Genomic DNA, 18,019 nt, shown 5'->3' on the forward strand with positions numbered 1-18,019 from the left:
TTTCTATGTTTAGTATGTGTTTTTGTCAATAGATGGCAGTATGCATTGTTTACTTTATGAACTTCCAATGTTAGATGCTGCTCCTGAAAAATTCTCCCCAAGTTCATAACTTTCAAAGCTTGGAAAAATCTAAATTTTATTTTCTTCTCTTTACCTTTCTAGCATCCAAAGTAATTCCATATAATACTGCATGATTTAAAAATGCAGTGAAAATAGTTTAATTTATGACTCCTGAGTTAACTTTAGAATGTAAACATGAACAAAAATTATGCACTGCATATTAAAAACCAACTTACAAACAATGCAAGATATGAATGGCCATTCGGAATGTAACTTGTTCATAAGTGGGTGGTGACTGTATATGCAAGTTCAGTCATGAGCAAACAGAGAATGCTGAATTTAAAAATTTACAAGTCTAGGAATTCCTAGTGTTTAATTGCAGATTGCTGTCGTCCAGCTACCATTTTGGGAATATACACTCATGTTTATTTTTCATTCATGTACAGTAGATTACAGTGGGTCCACGGTAATTGCGGCGGTTAAGGACCACAACCACCTGCGTTAAGCGGATTCAGAACACCCCTCTAAAAATGCTTATAGCTGCCTGCTTTAATAGTTCAAACACCAAAGACCCCCTCTAGAAATGCTTATAACTGCCGATTTAATAGTTCAAACACCAAATATACCTTAAACTGTCTTCCTATAACCTTTTAATATAATTTCAAAACCATCTTACAATGCCACCCTTAAAAATATATGGCTTACAGCAATGTGTGAAAACTCAAGTCAGGTCCCCTGCACATTCAAACACAGCCATTTTCTCTCATACAGTATTGAAGCTGTCCCATTTTCTTTTTTTCAGACAGGGGAAACATTAGGAATTCATAAGTAGAGTTAAATACTTTACAGTACAGTACTTAATTATTTAAATATGCATTGAAAAAAATATTTATACCAAATTTTATTTGTAATTAACTGTTATAAAATACTGTATTCTCTTGTGTATGTACATATTACAATGATTTACTAATTTTTAAATATTAATATTAATGTAAACAGCAAAATATTGATAAAATGTTATTTCATCTATTTGTACTGCACAGTATTATATTGATCTGTTATCATTGTAATATGTATACTGTAATAAAAATCAATCATCCTGAAATTTGTAATGTTTACGTTCTGTGAGTCAGCTGATTGAGCCTGCCAACGAAAGAATTAGGAAAACAATTTTTTGCTCTAAAAGAAATAAATGTATTAACTTTAAACGCTGACTGGACGTATCATAAGTAGACTAAAATTGTCTGTCGGGTGACGAGTGGACGTACCGTACGTCGACTACAAAAAAATTCAACCTTCGGTCAAATTTGACTCGACCGAAATGGTCGAAAAACGCAATTGTAAGCTAAAACTCTTACAGTCTAGTAATATTCAATAATTTACCTTCATTTTGCAACAAATTGGAAGTCTCTAGCACAATATTTCGATTTATGGTGAATTTTTTGAAAAACTTTTTCCTTACGTCCGCACGGTAACTCGGCGAAAAATTTCAGAAATTCTTTCGTCATTTTGTCGTAATTTTTGCATCGTTTTATATAAGCTGTTATATAAAGTTTTATATATGACAATGTGCACAATTTCATGTAAAATACAACAAAAACAACCCATGGTTGTAGCTTTCATCAGTTTTGAAATATTTTCATATAAATCACGATGTGCCAAAATTTCAACCTTCGGTCAAATTTGACTCGACCGAAATGGTCGAAAAATGCAATTGTAAGCTAAAACTCTTACATTCTAGTAATATTCATCTATTTGTACTGCACAGTATTATATTGATCTGTTATCATTGTAATATGTATACTGTAATAAAAATCGATCATCCTGAAATTTGTAATGTTTACGTTCTGTGAGTCAGCTGATTGAGCCTGCCAACGAAAGAATTAGGAAAACAATTTTTTGCTCTAAAAGAAATAAATGTATTAACCTTAAACGCCGACTGGACGTATTTAAGTAGACTAAAATTGTCTGTCGGTGACGAGTGGGACGTACCGTGACGTCGACTACAAAAAATTCAACAACCGGTCAAATTGACTCGACCGAAATGGTCGAAAAACGCAATTGTAAGCTAAAACTCTTACAGTCTAGTAATATTCAATAATTTACCTTCATTTTGCAACAAATTGGAAGTCTCTAGCACAATATTTCGATTTATGGTGAATTTTTGAAAAACTTTTTTCCTTACGTCCGCACGGTAACTCGGCCGAAAATTTCAGAAATTCTTTCGTCATTTTGTCGTAATTTTTGCATCGTTTTATATAAGCTGTTATATAAAGTTTTATATATGACAATGTGCACAATTTCATGTAAAATACAACAAAAAACAACCCATGGTTGTAGCTTTCATCAGTTTTGAAATATTTTCATATAAATCACGATAAGTGCCAAAATTTCAACCTTCGGTCAAATTTGACTCGACCGAAATGGTCGAAAAATGCAATTGTAAGCTAAAACTCTTACATTCTAGTAATATTCAATCATTTACCTTCATTTTGCAACAAATTGGAAGTCTCTAGCACAATATTTCGATTTATGGTGAATTTAAAAAAAAAACTTTTCCTTGCGTCCGCGCGTGGTAACTCGGCCGAACATCTCAGAAATTCTTTTGTCACTTTGTCATAATCTTTGCACTGTTTTATATTAGTTGTTACATAAAGTTTTATATATGAAAATGTGCGCAATTTCATGTAGAATACAACAAAAAAAAACCCATGGTTGTAGCTTTTATCAGTTTTGAAATATTTTGATATAAATCATGATAAGTGCCAAAATTTCAACCTGCGGTCAACTTTGACTCAACCGAAATGGTTGAAAAACGCAATTGTAAGCTAAAACTCTTACATTTTAGTAATATTCAATCAATTACCTTCATTTTGCAACAAATTGGAAGTCTGTAGCACAATATTTCGATTTATGTTGAATTTTAAAAAAACTTTCCTTATGTCCGCGCGCGGTAACTCGGCCGAACATCTCAGAAATTCTTTTGTCACTTTGTCGTAATGTTTGCACCATTTTATATTAGTCCTTACATAAAGTTTTATATATGAAAATATGTGCAATTTCATGTAGAATACAACAAGAAATAACTCATGGTTGTAGCTTTAATCAGTTTTGAAATATTTTCATATAAATCACGATAAGTGCCAAAATTTCAACCTAGGGTCAACTTTGACTCAACCGAAATGGTTGAAAAACACAATTGTAAGCTAAAACTCTTACATTCTAGTAATATTCAATCAATTACCTTCATTTTGCAACAAATTGGAAGTCTGTAGCACAATATTTTGATTTATGGTGAATTTGAAAAAAAACTTTTTCCTTATGTCCGCACGCGGTATCTCGGCAGAACATCTCAGAAATTCTTTTGTCACTTTGTCGTAATATTTGCACCATTTTATATTAGTCGTTACATAAAGTTTTATATATGAAAATGTGTACAATTTCATGTAGAATACAACAAAAAATAACTCATGGTTGTAGCTTTTATTAGTTTTGAAATATTTTCATATAAATCACGATAAGTGCCAAAATTTCAACCTTCGGTCAAATTTGACTCGACCGAAATGGTCGAAAAACGCAATTGTAAGCTAAAACTCTTACATTCTAGTAATATTCAATCAATTACCTTCGTTTTGCAACAAATTGGAAGTCTGTAGCACAATATTTTGATATATGGTGAATTTAAAAAAAAACTTTTTCCTTACGTCCGCGCGGTAACTCGGCCGATCATCTCGGAAATTCTTTTGTCACTTTTTCGTAATGTTTGCACCATTTTATATTAGTCGTTACATAAAGTTTTATATATGAAAATGTGCGCAATTTCATGTAGAATACAACAAAAAATAACTCATGGTTGTAGCTTTTATCAGTTTTGAAATATTTTCATATAAATAACTATAAGTGCCAGAATTTCAACCTTCGGTCAACTTTGACTCAACCGAAATGGTCGAAAAACGCAATTGTAAGCTAAAACTCTTACATTCTAGTAATATTCAATCAATTACCTTTGTTTTGCAACAAATTGGAAGTCTGTAGCACAATATTTTGATTTATGGTGAATTTAAAAAAAACTTTTTCCTTACGTCCACGCGGTAACTCGGCCGAACATCTCAGAAATTCTTTCATCACTTTGTCGTAATGTTTGCACCATTGTATATTAGTTGTTACATAAAGTTTTATATATGAAAATGTGTGCAAAAGTTTTATATATGAAAATGTGTGCAATTTCATGTAGAATACAACAAAAAATAACTCATGGTTGTAGCTTTTATCATTTTTTGAAATATTTTCATATAAATCACGATAAGTGCCAAAATTTCAACCTTCGGTCAACTTTGACTCGACCGAAATGGTTGAAAAACGCAATTGTAAGCTAAAACTCTTACATTCTAGTAATATTCAATCAATTACATTCATTTTGCAACAAATTGGAAGTCTGTAGCACAATATTTCGATTTATGGTGAATTTAAAAAAAAAAAACTTTCCTTATGTCCGCACGCAGTAACTCGGCCGAACATCTCAGAAATTCTTTTGTCACTTTGTCGTAATGTATGCACCATTTTATATTAGTCGTTACATAAAGTTTTATATATGAAAATGTGTACAATTTCATGTAGAATACAACGAAAAATAACTCATGGTTGTAGCTTTTATCAGTTTTGAAATATTTTCATATAAATCACGATAAGTGCCAAAATTTCAACCTTCGGTCAACTTTGACTCGACTGAAATGATAGAAAAACGCAATTGTAAGCTAAAACTCTTACATTCTAGTAATATTCAATCAATTACCTTCATTTTGCAACAAATTGGAAGTCTGTAGCACAATATTTTGATTTATGGTGAATTTAAAAAAAACTTTCCTTATGTCCGCACGGTAACTCGGCCGAACATCTCAGAAATTCTTTCGTCACTTTGTCGTAATGTTTGCACCATTGTATATTAGTCGTTACATAAAGTTTTATATATGACAATGTGTGCAATTTCATGTAGAATACAACAAAAAATAACTCATGGTTGTAGCTTTTATCATTTTTGAAATATTTTCATATAAATCACGATAAGTGCCAAAATTTCAACCTTCGGTCAACTTTGACTTGACCGTAATGGTCGAAAAACGCAATTGTAAGCTAAAACTCTTACATTCTAGTAATATTCAATCATTTACCTTCATTTTGCAACAAATTGAAAGTCTGTAGCACAATATTTCGATTTATGGTGAATTTTTTAAAAAAACTTTTTCCTTACGTCCGTGCGGTAACTCTGCCGAACATCTCAGGAATTCTTTCGTCACTTTGTCGTAATGTTTGCACCATTTTATATTAGTCGTTACATAGTTTTATATATGAAAATGTGTGCAATTTCATGTAGAATACAACAAAAAATAACTCATGGTTGTAGCTTTTATCAATTTTTGAAATATTTTCATATAAATCGCGATAAATAGAAAAAATTCGACCTTCGGTCAACTTTAACTCGACCGAAATGGTCGAAAACTGCAGTTGTAAGCTAAAGCACTTACATTCTAGTAATATTCAATCAATTACCTTCATTTTGCAACAAACAGGAAGTCTCTAGCACAATATTTCGATTTATGGTGAATTTTTGAAAATAACTTTTTTTACGTCCGGTCGTTACGAATTGATGCATCTTTTTGTGATAATATTTTCTCTGTGTTGCTTTGATCGTTTTACAATTTGTTATATACCAAAATCATCGCAAATTAGTGTACAATACAAAAAAAAAAAAATAGCTCATTAGCTTTAACCGTTTTGTTCACAGCGTGATTTGTATACAATTATATATGAAATTTTTTTTTGCGCTGTCATATATTTCAATATTTATATATGATAATGATATTTTTTTCATTTCTGATGGTTGCATACTAAACTTCAGGCAATGACAAAAAAAAAAAGGAGCCAAAAATGAACTCTTAATCTTAAAAACTAAGCGTGCTGTGATTTTTTGAAAAAAACTTTTTTCCCGCTTCAGCGCTAACTCCCGAATGCCGCCGGCATACGGCAGACACTTTTGTAAATAGAGGCTCGGCGTTGAAGGGTTAATGAAATTATTATTTTTAATTTTGTACATAAAAGTTTATGATATTGTAATCCATGTCATTAAGAGAGAGAGAGAGAGAGAGAGAGAGAGAGAGAGAGAGAGAGAGAGAGAGAGAGAGAGAAACTGGTGTTGACAAATAAAGTCTCAGCACAGTAGCTGGAGATGAGACTTGACTTGACAGGCTGGGGAGGAGAGTACAGTATAACTTTTGTGTTGCTTACGTATGAAATTCAGATTTTAAATATTGCTACGGTGATTAGAGATGAAACATCAACAGTGATAACATATTCTCTTGTGTACTATTATATTACTGTATGTGTGATAGTCATAGAGTCAACTAAACTTGTAATGAAGTAGGGCTCAGTAAATCAGAGAATGAAAAAAATATGGCAACATGTACATAGAGTAAAAACAGTTACAAATGTGGGGACGATCGTTTTTTTATACAAACTGTATTACAATGATAATACGTCAGTATAATACAGTATAAATGGATTCTGTAAGTGAAATAACATTTTATTGATATTTTGCTGTTTTTTCATTAAAGGATATGTAAAGGCATTCCTCGGTTATCGGCGGGGTTCTGTTCTGAGGGTGTGATGATAACCGAAAATCGGTGATTTTCGCGGTATTTCAGGGCTTATTGGCGCCAAAAAGCGCCATTTTCAGTTACCGACACCTCTGTTAGGTATGTATTGGCGCCAATACCCAATTATCGGCGCCGATAAGCGGAAATCGGTGATTTTCAATGCCGAAAATTGCCGATTTTCATCACTAGACAGGCTCCGTAAAGCCGGATCGCCATTAACCGAGCCCGCTGTTAACCGGGGACTGCCTGTATACTCAGAGAGAGAGAGAGAGAGAGATGAACTGAGGTATTTATGAACAAAGGTAATTGAGCATTTTATTGTTATTTTGCTGTGTTTACATTACAGGCAGTCCCCGGTTATCGGCGGGATTCTGTTCCCGACGGCGTGACGATGACCGAAAATTGCCGCTAACCAAAAATCGGCGACAATAGCACTGATCCCCGGTTAGTGGCGCCGATAGCCGGTTAGCGGCGCCAATAACCGGTGATCAGCGCCGATAACCGGTTATCAGCGCCGATAACTGGTTATCGGCAGCGAAAATCTGGTTATCGTCGTCGCTAGACAAGCGCCTTAAAACTGGATCGCCAGTAACCGAGGCTGCCGATAACCGGGGACTGCATGTAATATTAATATTTGAAAATTAGTAAATAATTTTTTATCATAAAAAATGTATTTAGTCATGAAAATAAATTGAAAATTGCTCTGCAAAAAAATTGGCAAATTAGTGAATTATCTGTGATATATTTGGAGATAAGTCCCACAGAAAAAGCTTCGATTAACTGAAGCCGCGATTGCTGATCCGTGATCTAGTGGGGACCTACTGTAGTCACAAGAAACATTCTTGATGTAAATAAGGGCGTCAGTGCTCACTCTTGATATTTCCTTTTTAATCTGTGTATGGTGATTCATTGCATGAATGTGACCACAGCTGCAAAAGTGGTGTTGTTAACAAGTCTGTCTATCCAAAGGGAGTCTGTGACATTACTTACTTAAAGTAATGATGCAAGAGAAAGAGCCCAAAGAAACAGAATCAGAAATGTGATTAGTAGCATGTTAGATTTTCATCAATACACAATTACACTGTTCCTCTTAAGTAAGGAAAGTGAGTGTTGGGACTGCATAGGTATTCCGGTTGAGCAGTCATACATTTGCCTTGCTCCTCCAGGTCTTACATGAGTAAGAGTGGACTTGGATGTTGATTACATGTTGATTACTCGAATTTATGTTTGTGCATGTGTGTGTGTTTGGTCTCTTAAGCCATTGAGCAATGGCTATATCTGAAGTCATTGTGTAATAGTCTAGAGGTCTGACCCATGCGTCTGGTGCTCATAAGCAACCCTTGAATATTTCCTGTGAGTTCCAGTTTCCTGTGTACAGTACTGTAGTGGTTTTCTTTTTATTTTCTTTGATAAGAGATCAGTAGAAATTGAGATTCAGTGATTAACTATTTCAAGGAAATAAATTGGTTTAGAAAATGTTTAAAAATCCAGATAGCCTTAGATATTGCTTACCATCCATTGGTTAAATGGTAATTTAATTACTCATTTTGTCCCAGACCTGATGAAGGAAAAATATGAAGTAAAAAAACACACATTCTTTCTGCACATCCCAGTGTTACTGCATTAGAAAATATTTGTTTGTGGGATCTGTTTTGCACACTCGGTATTACTGGATAAGGTGGTGACTTGGGTTGAATTACAACAGACATGGTGATAATATTTAAGCCAGTCTCTTCAGTTCAGTCCTGGGAGAATTATGAATTGCTTGGTTAAACTAGTAGACATAATCATCATTCTTATGACATATTTACTATATCTCCCACCCAGAATTCCGTAAATCTTTACAATCATGGTTTTCATATTCATCTTTATGCTTAAGGTTAATAAATGTTATAGTAGCATTCAATATATTTCAAGTAGCAGAGCTGTGGTCTGGAGCTATTTGAATAGATGTAAACTTAATTAGTAATAATATAAAATGGCCTTACACAGAAAAAGAAATATTTCTGGAATATTAATTTTACCATGGGTGATCAAGAGATTGCATAACTGTGTACTCACATATGTTAAAAAAATGTTTCAGATGGGTTCTTCATGAGTACTGTCTATAAAAAGAAAACACGCTAAATGATAATGCACAGTTATTGATAAAGAGCTTGCATTTAATATTGAGATGCACTGAAAGAAAAAGTTTTTATGTTTAAATATATGTAAGCATATGAAAGGTTGATAGAGCAATACTCTCATGGATATTTCTTTTTCATTTTTTGATGAAAGATTTTTCAAATTTCAGTAGAATTGTATTTGGTACCGAAGCTTCAATCTTTGTTATGAAACTGATAAAAGTTGACACTGTATGTGTGTGCAATTCCTGATTCCAGAATATGCAGAAGTATTTCTTGACTTCCACATGCCAGTATTGGACCAAGACCTATTTCTTGTGTTAATTTAATCTGCTGATTGAATTATTTTAGCTGCAGAGGTATGAAAATTGTAATAAATGAAAGAGTTATTTCCTACTTAGTGCTTAGAAGCCTTCAAGATGTTTTAAAGATTAATGCTGTTTAATCCTCTACTCAGCCTTATTGTTCTCCAAATTTTTTTAACTGCAGGTTAAGAATTGGGTACGGGAGTTACGAAGAATGTTGGGCAATGATATTTGCCTAGTTATTGCAGGAAATAAACTCGACCTTCAGAAGGACCGGCATGTCCTCTTAGAAGAAGCAGAGGCGTAAGTCTTAAAAAATTTGTTCTACAGTAATATACATACAGTAACAGTAAATTTTAACACTACTCTCATGCTCGTCATTTTTAAGATTGGTAACATAGGCAGTATTTTTTAGGACCTTAACAAGTCAAATGTCATGTCATTAGTCTTTTTTATGTAAAGACATAACAGCTAAGAATTAAAGGAGTCCATTTAATATGAGATTTTTTAAAAATAAACAATGGCTATTTGATAATTAGGGGATAAGAGAAATTGTGAAAGATGATGTTTATTAGCATTTCTTGTTGACAGTAGAGAAAGACTCCAGACTAGTGAAATAGAGAAGTAGCAGTGCATTAGACTGGCATAAATGGGAGCAACTTAGTGCCAAGCCTTTAGAAGTGCCACACCGGCAGGCAGCCCTTGAAAAATATTCCTTAAGAATACAACAAGTACACAAAAACAGTACACAACACTCACCCTGATCCTCGGTTGCTGGAAGATGGAGTAAGGCGTCCACGGTCGCCAACACAGCACACAAAACCACACAAACAAAACAAGGAAACATAAAAAAAGAAGATAGAACTATATACACAACAAAAACAGCACACTAACAAGAAAAACCAACAACTCTCAAAAAGCACACAAAAACTGTCCAAGACCAAATGAGTGACCGGCACTAGCTCTGACTCAAGACTCTCAAAAACCGAAAAATCCTTCACATATTCCACAGACAGACAGCGCCGTAAACAAACTAACGACCTCATCCCTCTTCCAACAACCGAAGCACTCACTAAGACAATTACACACACTCTCTCTCTCTCTCTCTCTCTCTCTCTCTCTCTCTCTCTCTCTCTCTCTCTCTCTCTCTCTCTCTCTCTCTCTCTCTCTCACAGAACGTTGGGAAATGCTAATTAAAAAACTCACTCATCCCTCTATAATTCTCCCCCCTTTTAGCATTTCCCAACCAACACTTTTCACACTGCATTTAAATTGCCTTATGCAACACCCACGGATGCTCACCAGCAGGTCCTCTAGAACGCGTTCGCGGGCACGCAATCATTCTCTCAGACTCGCTCTCTCTTCCAGAAACATTCAGATTTACATTTTCTCCTCCATTCTCTCCCAGATTCAGGCTATCTTCACTATTACCACTCAATTTCATCCACAATCTCATCTATACCCTCTAACTCACTCCCAAATACCTCCCCCAATTCTTCAAGTAACCCATCCCATTCGCTCATTGACCTTTCCAATTCTTGCAACAATTCATTCATGCTTTCAATAACTCGTATATTACTGCTACGCTCTCTTACTCTTACACTTTCACTCATCTCCAACCGTTCACTCACCCCTACACGTTCAGTCAACTCAGTTATATCAAACCCGCATATGCTATACGTTCTATTCATACCATCCCATTCATCCGTATTACATGCTTTATCACTCATTTTCACTTTGGCACTCACACCCTATCACTCATTTTCACTTTGGCACTCACACCCCTATCACACAACTTATGATCAGTCCGTTCACTTACGTTCTTCCCTTTCTTACGTTTCCTACCATACTCTATCAAAACAAATTGCTGATCCTCATGCAACAACCCCTCACGCATACATGCATCACACGCACCGCTTGCATCCTGGAGGATCCACCCATTTGAACCCCTTCACACTCAGTTTCCCGAATTCGCTGTCACAGTCACCCTCTTCGTCTACATACACTTGATACATGCCCTTCCATTCCACATTCGACACACTTCGCTCTCGGTCCTGAACACATTCTCGCATAATGCCCATTCTTACCACAGTTGCCACATATTACATTCACTCGGGTACCCCTACAACCATTAGCAATATGACCCACTTGTCCGCACCTGTAGCATTTAACCCCTATCTTTCGTACACTCACTTACCAAATGTCCCGATTGCCCACACCAAACACGCTCCTAAAGCCCACCTACACTCATTCTTTGTATGTCCTTCCTTTCCGCATCTAAAACACTTCGCTCGACTTCCACTCACCGACCTTCCCCTTTGTACACTACTATCCCTAACCCGTCCAACCCGTTGTTCCCTTACAAACCCACCATTCATCCTCCCTGGCACCTCCACATTACTTGCTCTTACACTCCTATCTATTACACTATCGGCCATTTTCATTGGGCCCCTCAACACTGCATCCCTAAAGCTTCCAAACTCTGGCACTCTCTTCTACCCCAGCCCTTACACTCACACTTCTGCTCTCTTTTATAACCCTGTCAAGCTCATAATCCTCTACAATTTCTAAAATTTCTCCCCAAGTCAACCTTTCACTCGTCCATCTTTTCTTCTCCTTCCGCTTCAAGTTCACAAATTCTCTAACTCCATCTGGCACTGTCCCTAACAACTTCCGTACTAACTCCTTACATTCATCTATCCCATCATCCCCAAACTTCTTCCTTGCCAACGTCTCCAGCCTACAAGCATACAGTGACAAGGTTTCCCAGCTTTCATTCTTGCCTCATCAAATCCATTCTTCCTCTTATACTTAACACTTTCGCTTTCATACGCCCCGCTTGCTCAACTAGTCTTGCTTTCACCTTGTCATACTCAACATCTCCCACACTCATAATAACCCTATACATATCAAGCAAAAACCCAGTCAAATATTCTCCTAATTCTCGTGCCCACACTCTCTTACTCTCTCCATACTTATCCTGACAAAACCTTTCATACTCCCTAAAGAAATCATGCACATCCCTACTTCCATACTCATTATACCTTTCACAATGAGGGGTACCTCCCTCACATACATAGCCTTTCTCACTTCTTTCTCACCTTCACTCTCACTTTCGCTACTTTCACTCTGTCCTTTCATACCCTCTTCCGAATACAAAGAGTCCACTTCCGCACTTACATTCATCTTACTCATTACACTCTTCTTCGTCTTTTTATCCACTTTTATCCATTCACCTCCATCCACCTCACTATCACTAGTATCTTCACCCTCTCCCTTCTTTCCTGCCTTTCCCACTTCCTTGCCCTTCTTACCAGTTTCCTTTCCTTTTCCCTTCTTCCTTTTTCTTCCCCTGACTTATCCTTACTTTCCTCTGTTCCTTCCCTTGCTTTTCATTCCCTTTTCCTTACCCTGCCCCTCATTCTCTCGTTTCTTACTTCCTATTCCCACATCACTTTCATCACTCACGCTTCCATTCACTTCTTCCCTCTTTTCTTTCTCTCTTGCCCCTTCACGCATTCCAGAGGACCTGCCTCCAACAGCCCCTTCTCCAAAAACACCCTTGAACATACCTTTCACCATTTCTTCCACACTTTTCATCATTCCCTCCAACTTTTTATCCACCCTCTCTTCCATTGTCTCTTCTGACTCTTTCATCTCCCCTTTCATTTCCTCTTTTGCTCCTTTTACCAACGATCCCATCTCTTCCAACTGAAGCCTCAATCTCTCATTCTCACTCTTTAACCATGCATTCTCCTCTCTCAACCTCACCAGTTCCTCTTCCATCCTTTTCTTCAGTCACACTACCAGCCACCAATCTCAATTGCAGCTGCAACACCAGCTGCCCCATGTTGGGCGCCAAATATAATGTGGCGGAATTCAAAACCACAAAAACAGTACACAACACTCACCCTGATCCTCGGTTGCTGGAAGATGGAGTAAGGCGTCCACGGTCGCCAACACAGCACACAAAACCACACAAACAAAACAAGGAAACATAAAAAAAGAAGATAGAACTATATACACAACAGAAACAGCACACTAACAAGAAAAACCAACAACTCTCAAAAAGCACACAAAAACTGTCCAAGACCAAATGACTGACCGGCACTAGCTCTGACTCAAGACTCTCTCAAAAACCGAAAAATCCTTCACATATTCCACAGACAGACAGTGCCGTAAACAAACTAACGACCTCATCCCTCTTCCAACAACCGAAGCACTCACTCACAATTAACACTCTCTCTCTCTCTCTCTCTCTCTCTCTCTCTCTCTCTCTCTCTCTCTCTCTCTCTCTCTCTCTCTCTCTCTCTCTCTCTCTCTCTCTCACACAGAACGTTGGGAAATGCTGATTAAAAAACTCACTCATCCCTCTATACAGACTAGTGAAATAGAGAAGTAGAAGTGCATTAGACTGGCATAAATGAGAGCAACTTAGTGCCAAGCCTTTAGAAGTGCCACACCGGCAGGCAGCCCTTGAAAAATATTCCTTATGAATACAACAAGTACAGGCAGTCCCCGGTTAACGGCAGGCTCAGTTAATGGCGATCCGGTTTTATGGGGCTTGTCTAGCGACGAGAAAATTGCTGATTTCCACTGCCGAAAATCGCTGATTTCTGCTCATCTGCGCCGTTAATTTGGTATTGGCGCCAATACATACCTAACAGATGCGCCGATAACCGAAAATCAGCACTTTTCGGTGCCGAAAATCACCGGAAATCGCCGTTTTTCGGTTAGTGGCGATTTTCGGTTATCATCACTCCCCAGAATGTAACCCCCGCCGATAACCGAGGACTTCCTGTATATATCAGACTAAACTTGCTTTATGCCTTTAAGGTTGTTCTAATGAAAGAGCAACAGAAGTTGGCATAATATTTGTATCATTTTTAATTAATAATTGACAAAACATTAGCATATACAAGGAAGTGAATTTGACATAGCCAAGGTTAGCCTGCTGTATATGTCGTCAGTTAGACTTAACCTATATATTGCAATACACTCCCTGAACACCTGAATTCGCCCTTAATCCCACTAGCCTGAACAACTCTCAGTTACCAATCCCATTATTGGGAATTTTAACAGCCAGCGTTACCAACGCTGCAGGTAAAATCTTGTCACTTGAGCTACCATAACCAACAGTTGGCAATGCTGACAAAGGTGTGCGCCGACACTCCCACTTTCGTCAATTGCTTTTTGTTCACACTGCTGGAAGGTTGTTTCCTTCTGCAGAGTGAGGTTTTAATCCTATTAACCGACTTCTCTTTGTATTTTGGACATCTGGTGAAGACATGGATTGTATTTACTGGTTTTTTCTCCTGGATTTTCTGGATAATCTTTGATGTGGAACGTCTTTTGGAATTGGACTCACTGGTTCCTGGTCTCAATTGGTCATCGTGGACTCTCACCTTCTACTACCACACCTTTGGCTTCAGTGTTGACTGCCCCTACGACTGTGGATGCTGGAGCACATCGCTTCTTCTTCCGGCCAGAGACGGATGAGTACCTTGAGACACGATAGACATCTGTCAGGTATGCAGGGAGGTTTAGTGTGGTGTGCAGACTCATTGCGATGAGTGTTCCAATTGGAAGGCACAAGAGATGGAGGATTACATTCGTCATCGCAAACTTCAGTCAGATTCTTGTTGCCTCAAGCGTCTCAGGATTCTGCTACAGATCAGTTGATGGATTTAGTGAGTTCAGAGGTAGTCAAACAGATAGAGGATAGGATTGCAAGTAGTATGGCAGTCAAACAGATAGAGGATAGGATTGCAAGTAGTATGGAAAATTTAATAACTAGTCTTCTTCAACATTTCTTGGATAGGGATAGTAGTAGTGTTTGTATGTCTAATCCTTCTTCCTTTTCAGCTCCCCTGCCTGTTCCAGAACCAGCCCTAATGGGTGCTGAGGGTAATGGCAGAACCGCAAGCCTCCGAGTGGCAAGAGTTTCGCCTTCATCGCTTCTTGTCAGTCTGGCTCAGTCTCAAGTCAATGTTTCAGTTCCGGTGGTGCAGAATCCTTCTGCCCTAGCTCCTAACTCACTTCCGACTATTTCTGAATCTTCTACTGTAGTTCCCCCCTTCTCTGTGTTTTCTACTCCTCCATCTAGTAAGGCGGATTCTGGTGTGTCCTTTCGGCTTCTAAAAGTAGTTTGCGGGACCTGCAATTGGATGTGGCAGAATATAAGGCGGATTTGCTGGGTCTTTCAACGGGTACAGACCTATGGTGAGAGGTTATTTTTTAATGGTTTCTCTAACATTAGAGAGTATGTGACACAGTATTGTCCAGAATTCATGTCGGATATGCTTCAGGATTATCGAGGGGGCGCAGATTCAGTGTACCTTCTGTCCTTTTGTTCAAAGTTTTCTTCTGGGTTATCTGTCGCTTCATCTCCTGCTCCTACATTCTCTGCTGCTCCTTTTTTTTTTTTCAGTCTCCTCTTCGGCCTCTTCTTCTTCTGCTCTGGTCTTTCCTGCTGCTTCTGCATCTTCCGTTTTCCCTCCTTCTTCGACTTTGGCTTTCCTTGTCTCAGGTAACTTTTTTCATGTATCTGCTATTCCTCTGCCTCCTGCCTTTCCTTCCTTAGTATAGTCTTCTCCGGTAGGAGGAGCTTCCAGACAGGTGAAAACGCAGTTTCGGCAGAATTTGGCTGCAGGCATTTCATGTTCCATCCCTTCGGGTATGTGCAACACTTTGCTTCCATTTCAAGCTGCTGTTCCGGTAGTATCAGGTATTTCACAGGGTTTGCCTGTCACTTCCAGTTCAGCTTTGCACTCTGCGGTTTTAGCAGGGCTTGCGGTACCTTCTTCGAGTGGTCCGTGGGTTTCATTGCCTGCATTTTCCGTGGTGGTAACTCCGAGGGTAGCTTCTACCTTTTTCATTCTCCCTCTTTCTTCTTCGTCTTTTTCCGTCCCTCCACAAGCAGTTTCTTTACGCATCCTCCCCCAGGGTTTAGCAATGTGGGTTTGGCTAGTCTCACTCATCTTCCCCTTGGTAATACAGTAATACTTCGATCTTACACGATTCGATTGCGCAAATTCACACACATACAAACTTTTCACTGGAACCTAACTAATGGGCATACGCGATTTTTTCACAGACACATGAAATTCTCGAGAAATCCTGCAGAAGTGGGTGTTTAATTTTTGGAGTAATTTACAAGTTTTCATGCTTTTATGTGTAAAATCTGTATGAAAAATGCATTTCATTCTTTTATTTGTAAAATGTGTATGAAAAATGCATTTCATGCTTTTATGTGTAAAATCTGTATGAAAAATGCATTTCATGTTTTAATGTGCAAAATCTCTATGATAAATGCATTTCATGCTTTCATGTTTAAAATCTCTATGAAAAATGCATTTCATGCTTTCATGTGTAAAATCTGTATCGAAAATGTATTATTTTTATTTTTTTACATGCATTAATATGATGCAAAGGTAATTTCAGCACATTCAGTTAGTGTACTTTTACATGGTGTTATACCCATTTGCAAAGTTACTGCACTTCTCAAAGATGATACCCCTGCAGAAAATGCTTGTTTAATGTTTGAAGTACATTTATAAGTTTTCATGCTTTTAACTGTAAAATCGATATGGGAAATTATTCTCATAGTCAACGTGTAGCGGCGAAATCTGTTATCTAGGGTGCGTTCATTTAGCTGAGGTGGTATTCACTTAGTGAGGAGATTCTTAGGTTAACCAGATAGAGGAATTCCTTTTAATCTTTAGAATTCTTAGGCAACAGTGATAGTATAACCACATGAACTTATGTTTAGTACGTTTTAAGTATCTTAGTCTTTGATAGTTTCCCTATGAGAGTCCAAGGGGGTGCTCTAGTAGGCTAGGCTCTTTCATCGGCCCTGAGACACTTCTTCGCTTGTCGGTCGTCAGGCCTTATCCGCACCCGGATGGCAGAGGGTCAGCGGCTTGGCACACTGCTTCATTTCCCTCCATACATGAGAGGCTCTGAATAGCCACATGGGAGGTTCATCGTACTTTCCGTACATGAGAGGTTCTGAAGAACCACATGGGAGGTTGACAGTATAGACCTGACGGGCAATCAAAGTACTCTCCAGCATGTCTCATCACCGAAAGCATCAATTGATAACGTGAATGTATAACTAAATAGATATCCTATGCAGAGCAGATCGGTGAGCTGCCATCTCTGCGGTTGTAAAAAGCGGGTGTGCCGCAAACTTAGATGGTTCTTCCAGAGGGCCAGTGGCTCTGCACTCTGCCTCATTCTCCTCCATACATGAGAGGTTCTGAAGAGCCACATTGGAGGTCGACAGACCAATAGTACTGACCTGTCTGTCAATCAAAGTACTCTCCAACATGTCTCTTCACTGAAAGCATTGATTGATATGGTGAGTGTATGACTAAACAGATATTTTATGCAGACCAGGCGTGCAATAGAATTGATCCCTCCTCCTCTAAATGTTGTTAATCAGGCAAATTCAGGTATTCAGGGAGTGTATTGCAATATGAAGTTTTGATAAAACTAATATTGTAATACTTACCTGAACACCTGAATGATTCCCACCCTCCTTTCCCCACATCAATTTTGACCTTGAAGAAAGCAATTGACGAAAGTGGGAGTGTCGGCGCACACCTGTGTCAGCGTTGCCAACCGTTTGTTATGGTAGCTCAAGTGACAAGATTTTACCTGCAGTGTTGGTAACGCTGGCTGTTAAAATTCCCAATAGTGGGATTGGTGATTGAGAGTTGTTCGGGCTAATGGGATTAAGGGCGAATCCAGGTGTTCAGGTAAATATTACAATATTAGTTTTATTATGAATATTCATTTTTCTTTCTGTTACTGTAATGTACTATCAATTACACAATATTTGCCCTTATGTAATAGAACAAGCTGTAATGCAATATAC

The 18,019-nt window shown here is 37.8% G+C and overlaps 1 protein-coding gene across 1 annotated transcript in view; it reads left to right on the forward strand.

Moving 5' to 3' along the window:
* The window catches only part of Rab21 (RAS oncogene family member Rab21), a 34,217-nt gene that overhangs the window by 6,028 nt on the left and 10,170 nt on the right, over positions 1-18,019 (forward strand). Inside the window, exon 3 of the mRNA XM_067098040.1 lies at positions 9,323-9,441. Coding sequence (XP_066954141.1) covers positions 9,323-9,441 — 119 coding nt within the window. The remainder of the gene's footprint in view (positions 1-9,322; positions 9,442-18,019) is intronic.

The sequence above is a fragment of the Macrobrachium rosenbergii genome, chromosome 54 (genome assembly GCF_040412425.1).
Source record: "Macrobrachium rosenbergii isolate ZJJX-2024 chromosome 54, ASM4041242v1, whole genome shotgun sequence".
Lineage (NCBI taxonomy): Eukaryota > Metazoa > Arthropoda > Malacostraca > Decapoda > Palaemonidae > Macrobrachium > Macrobrachium rosenbergii.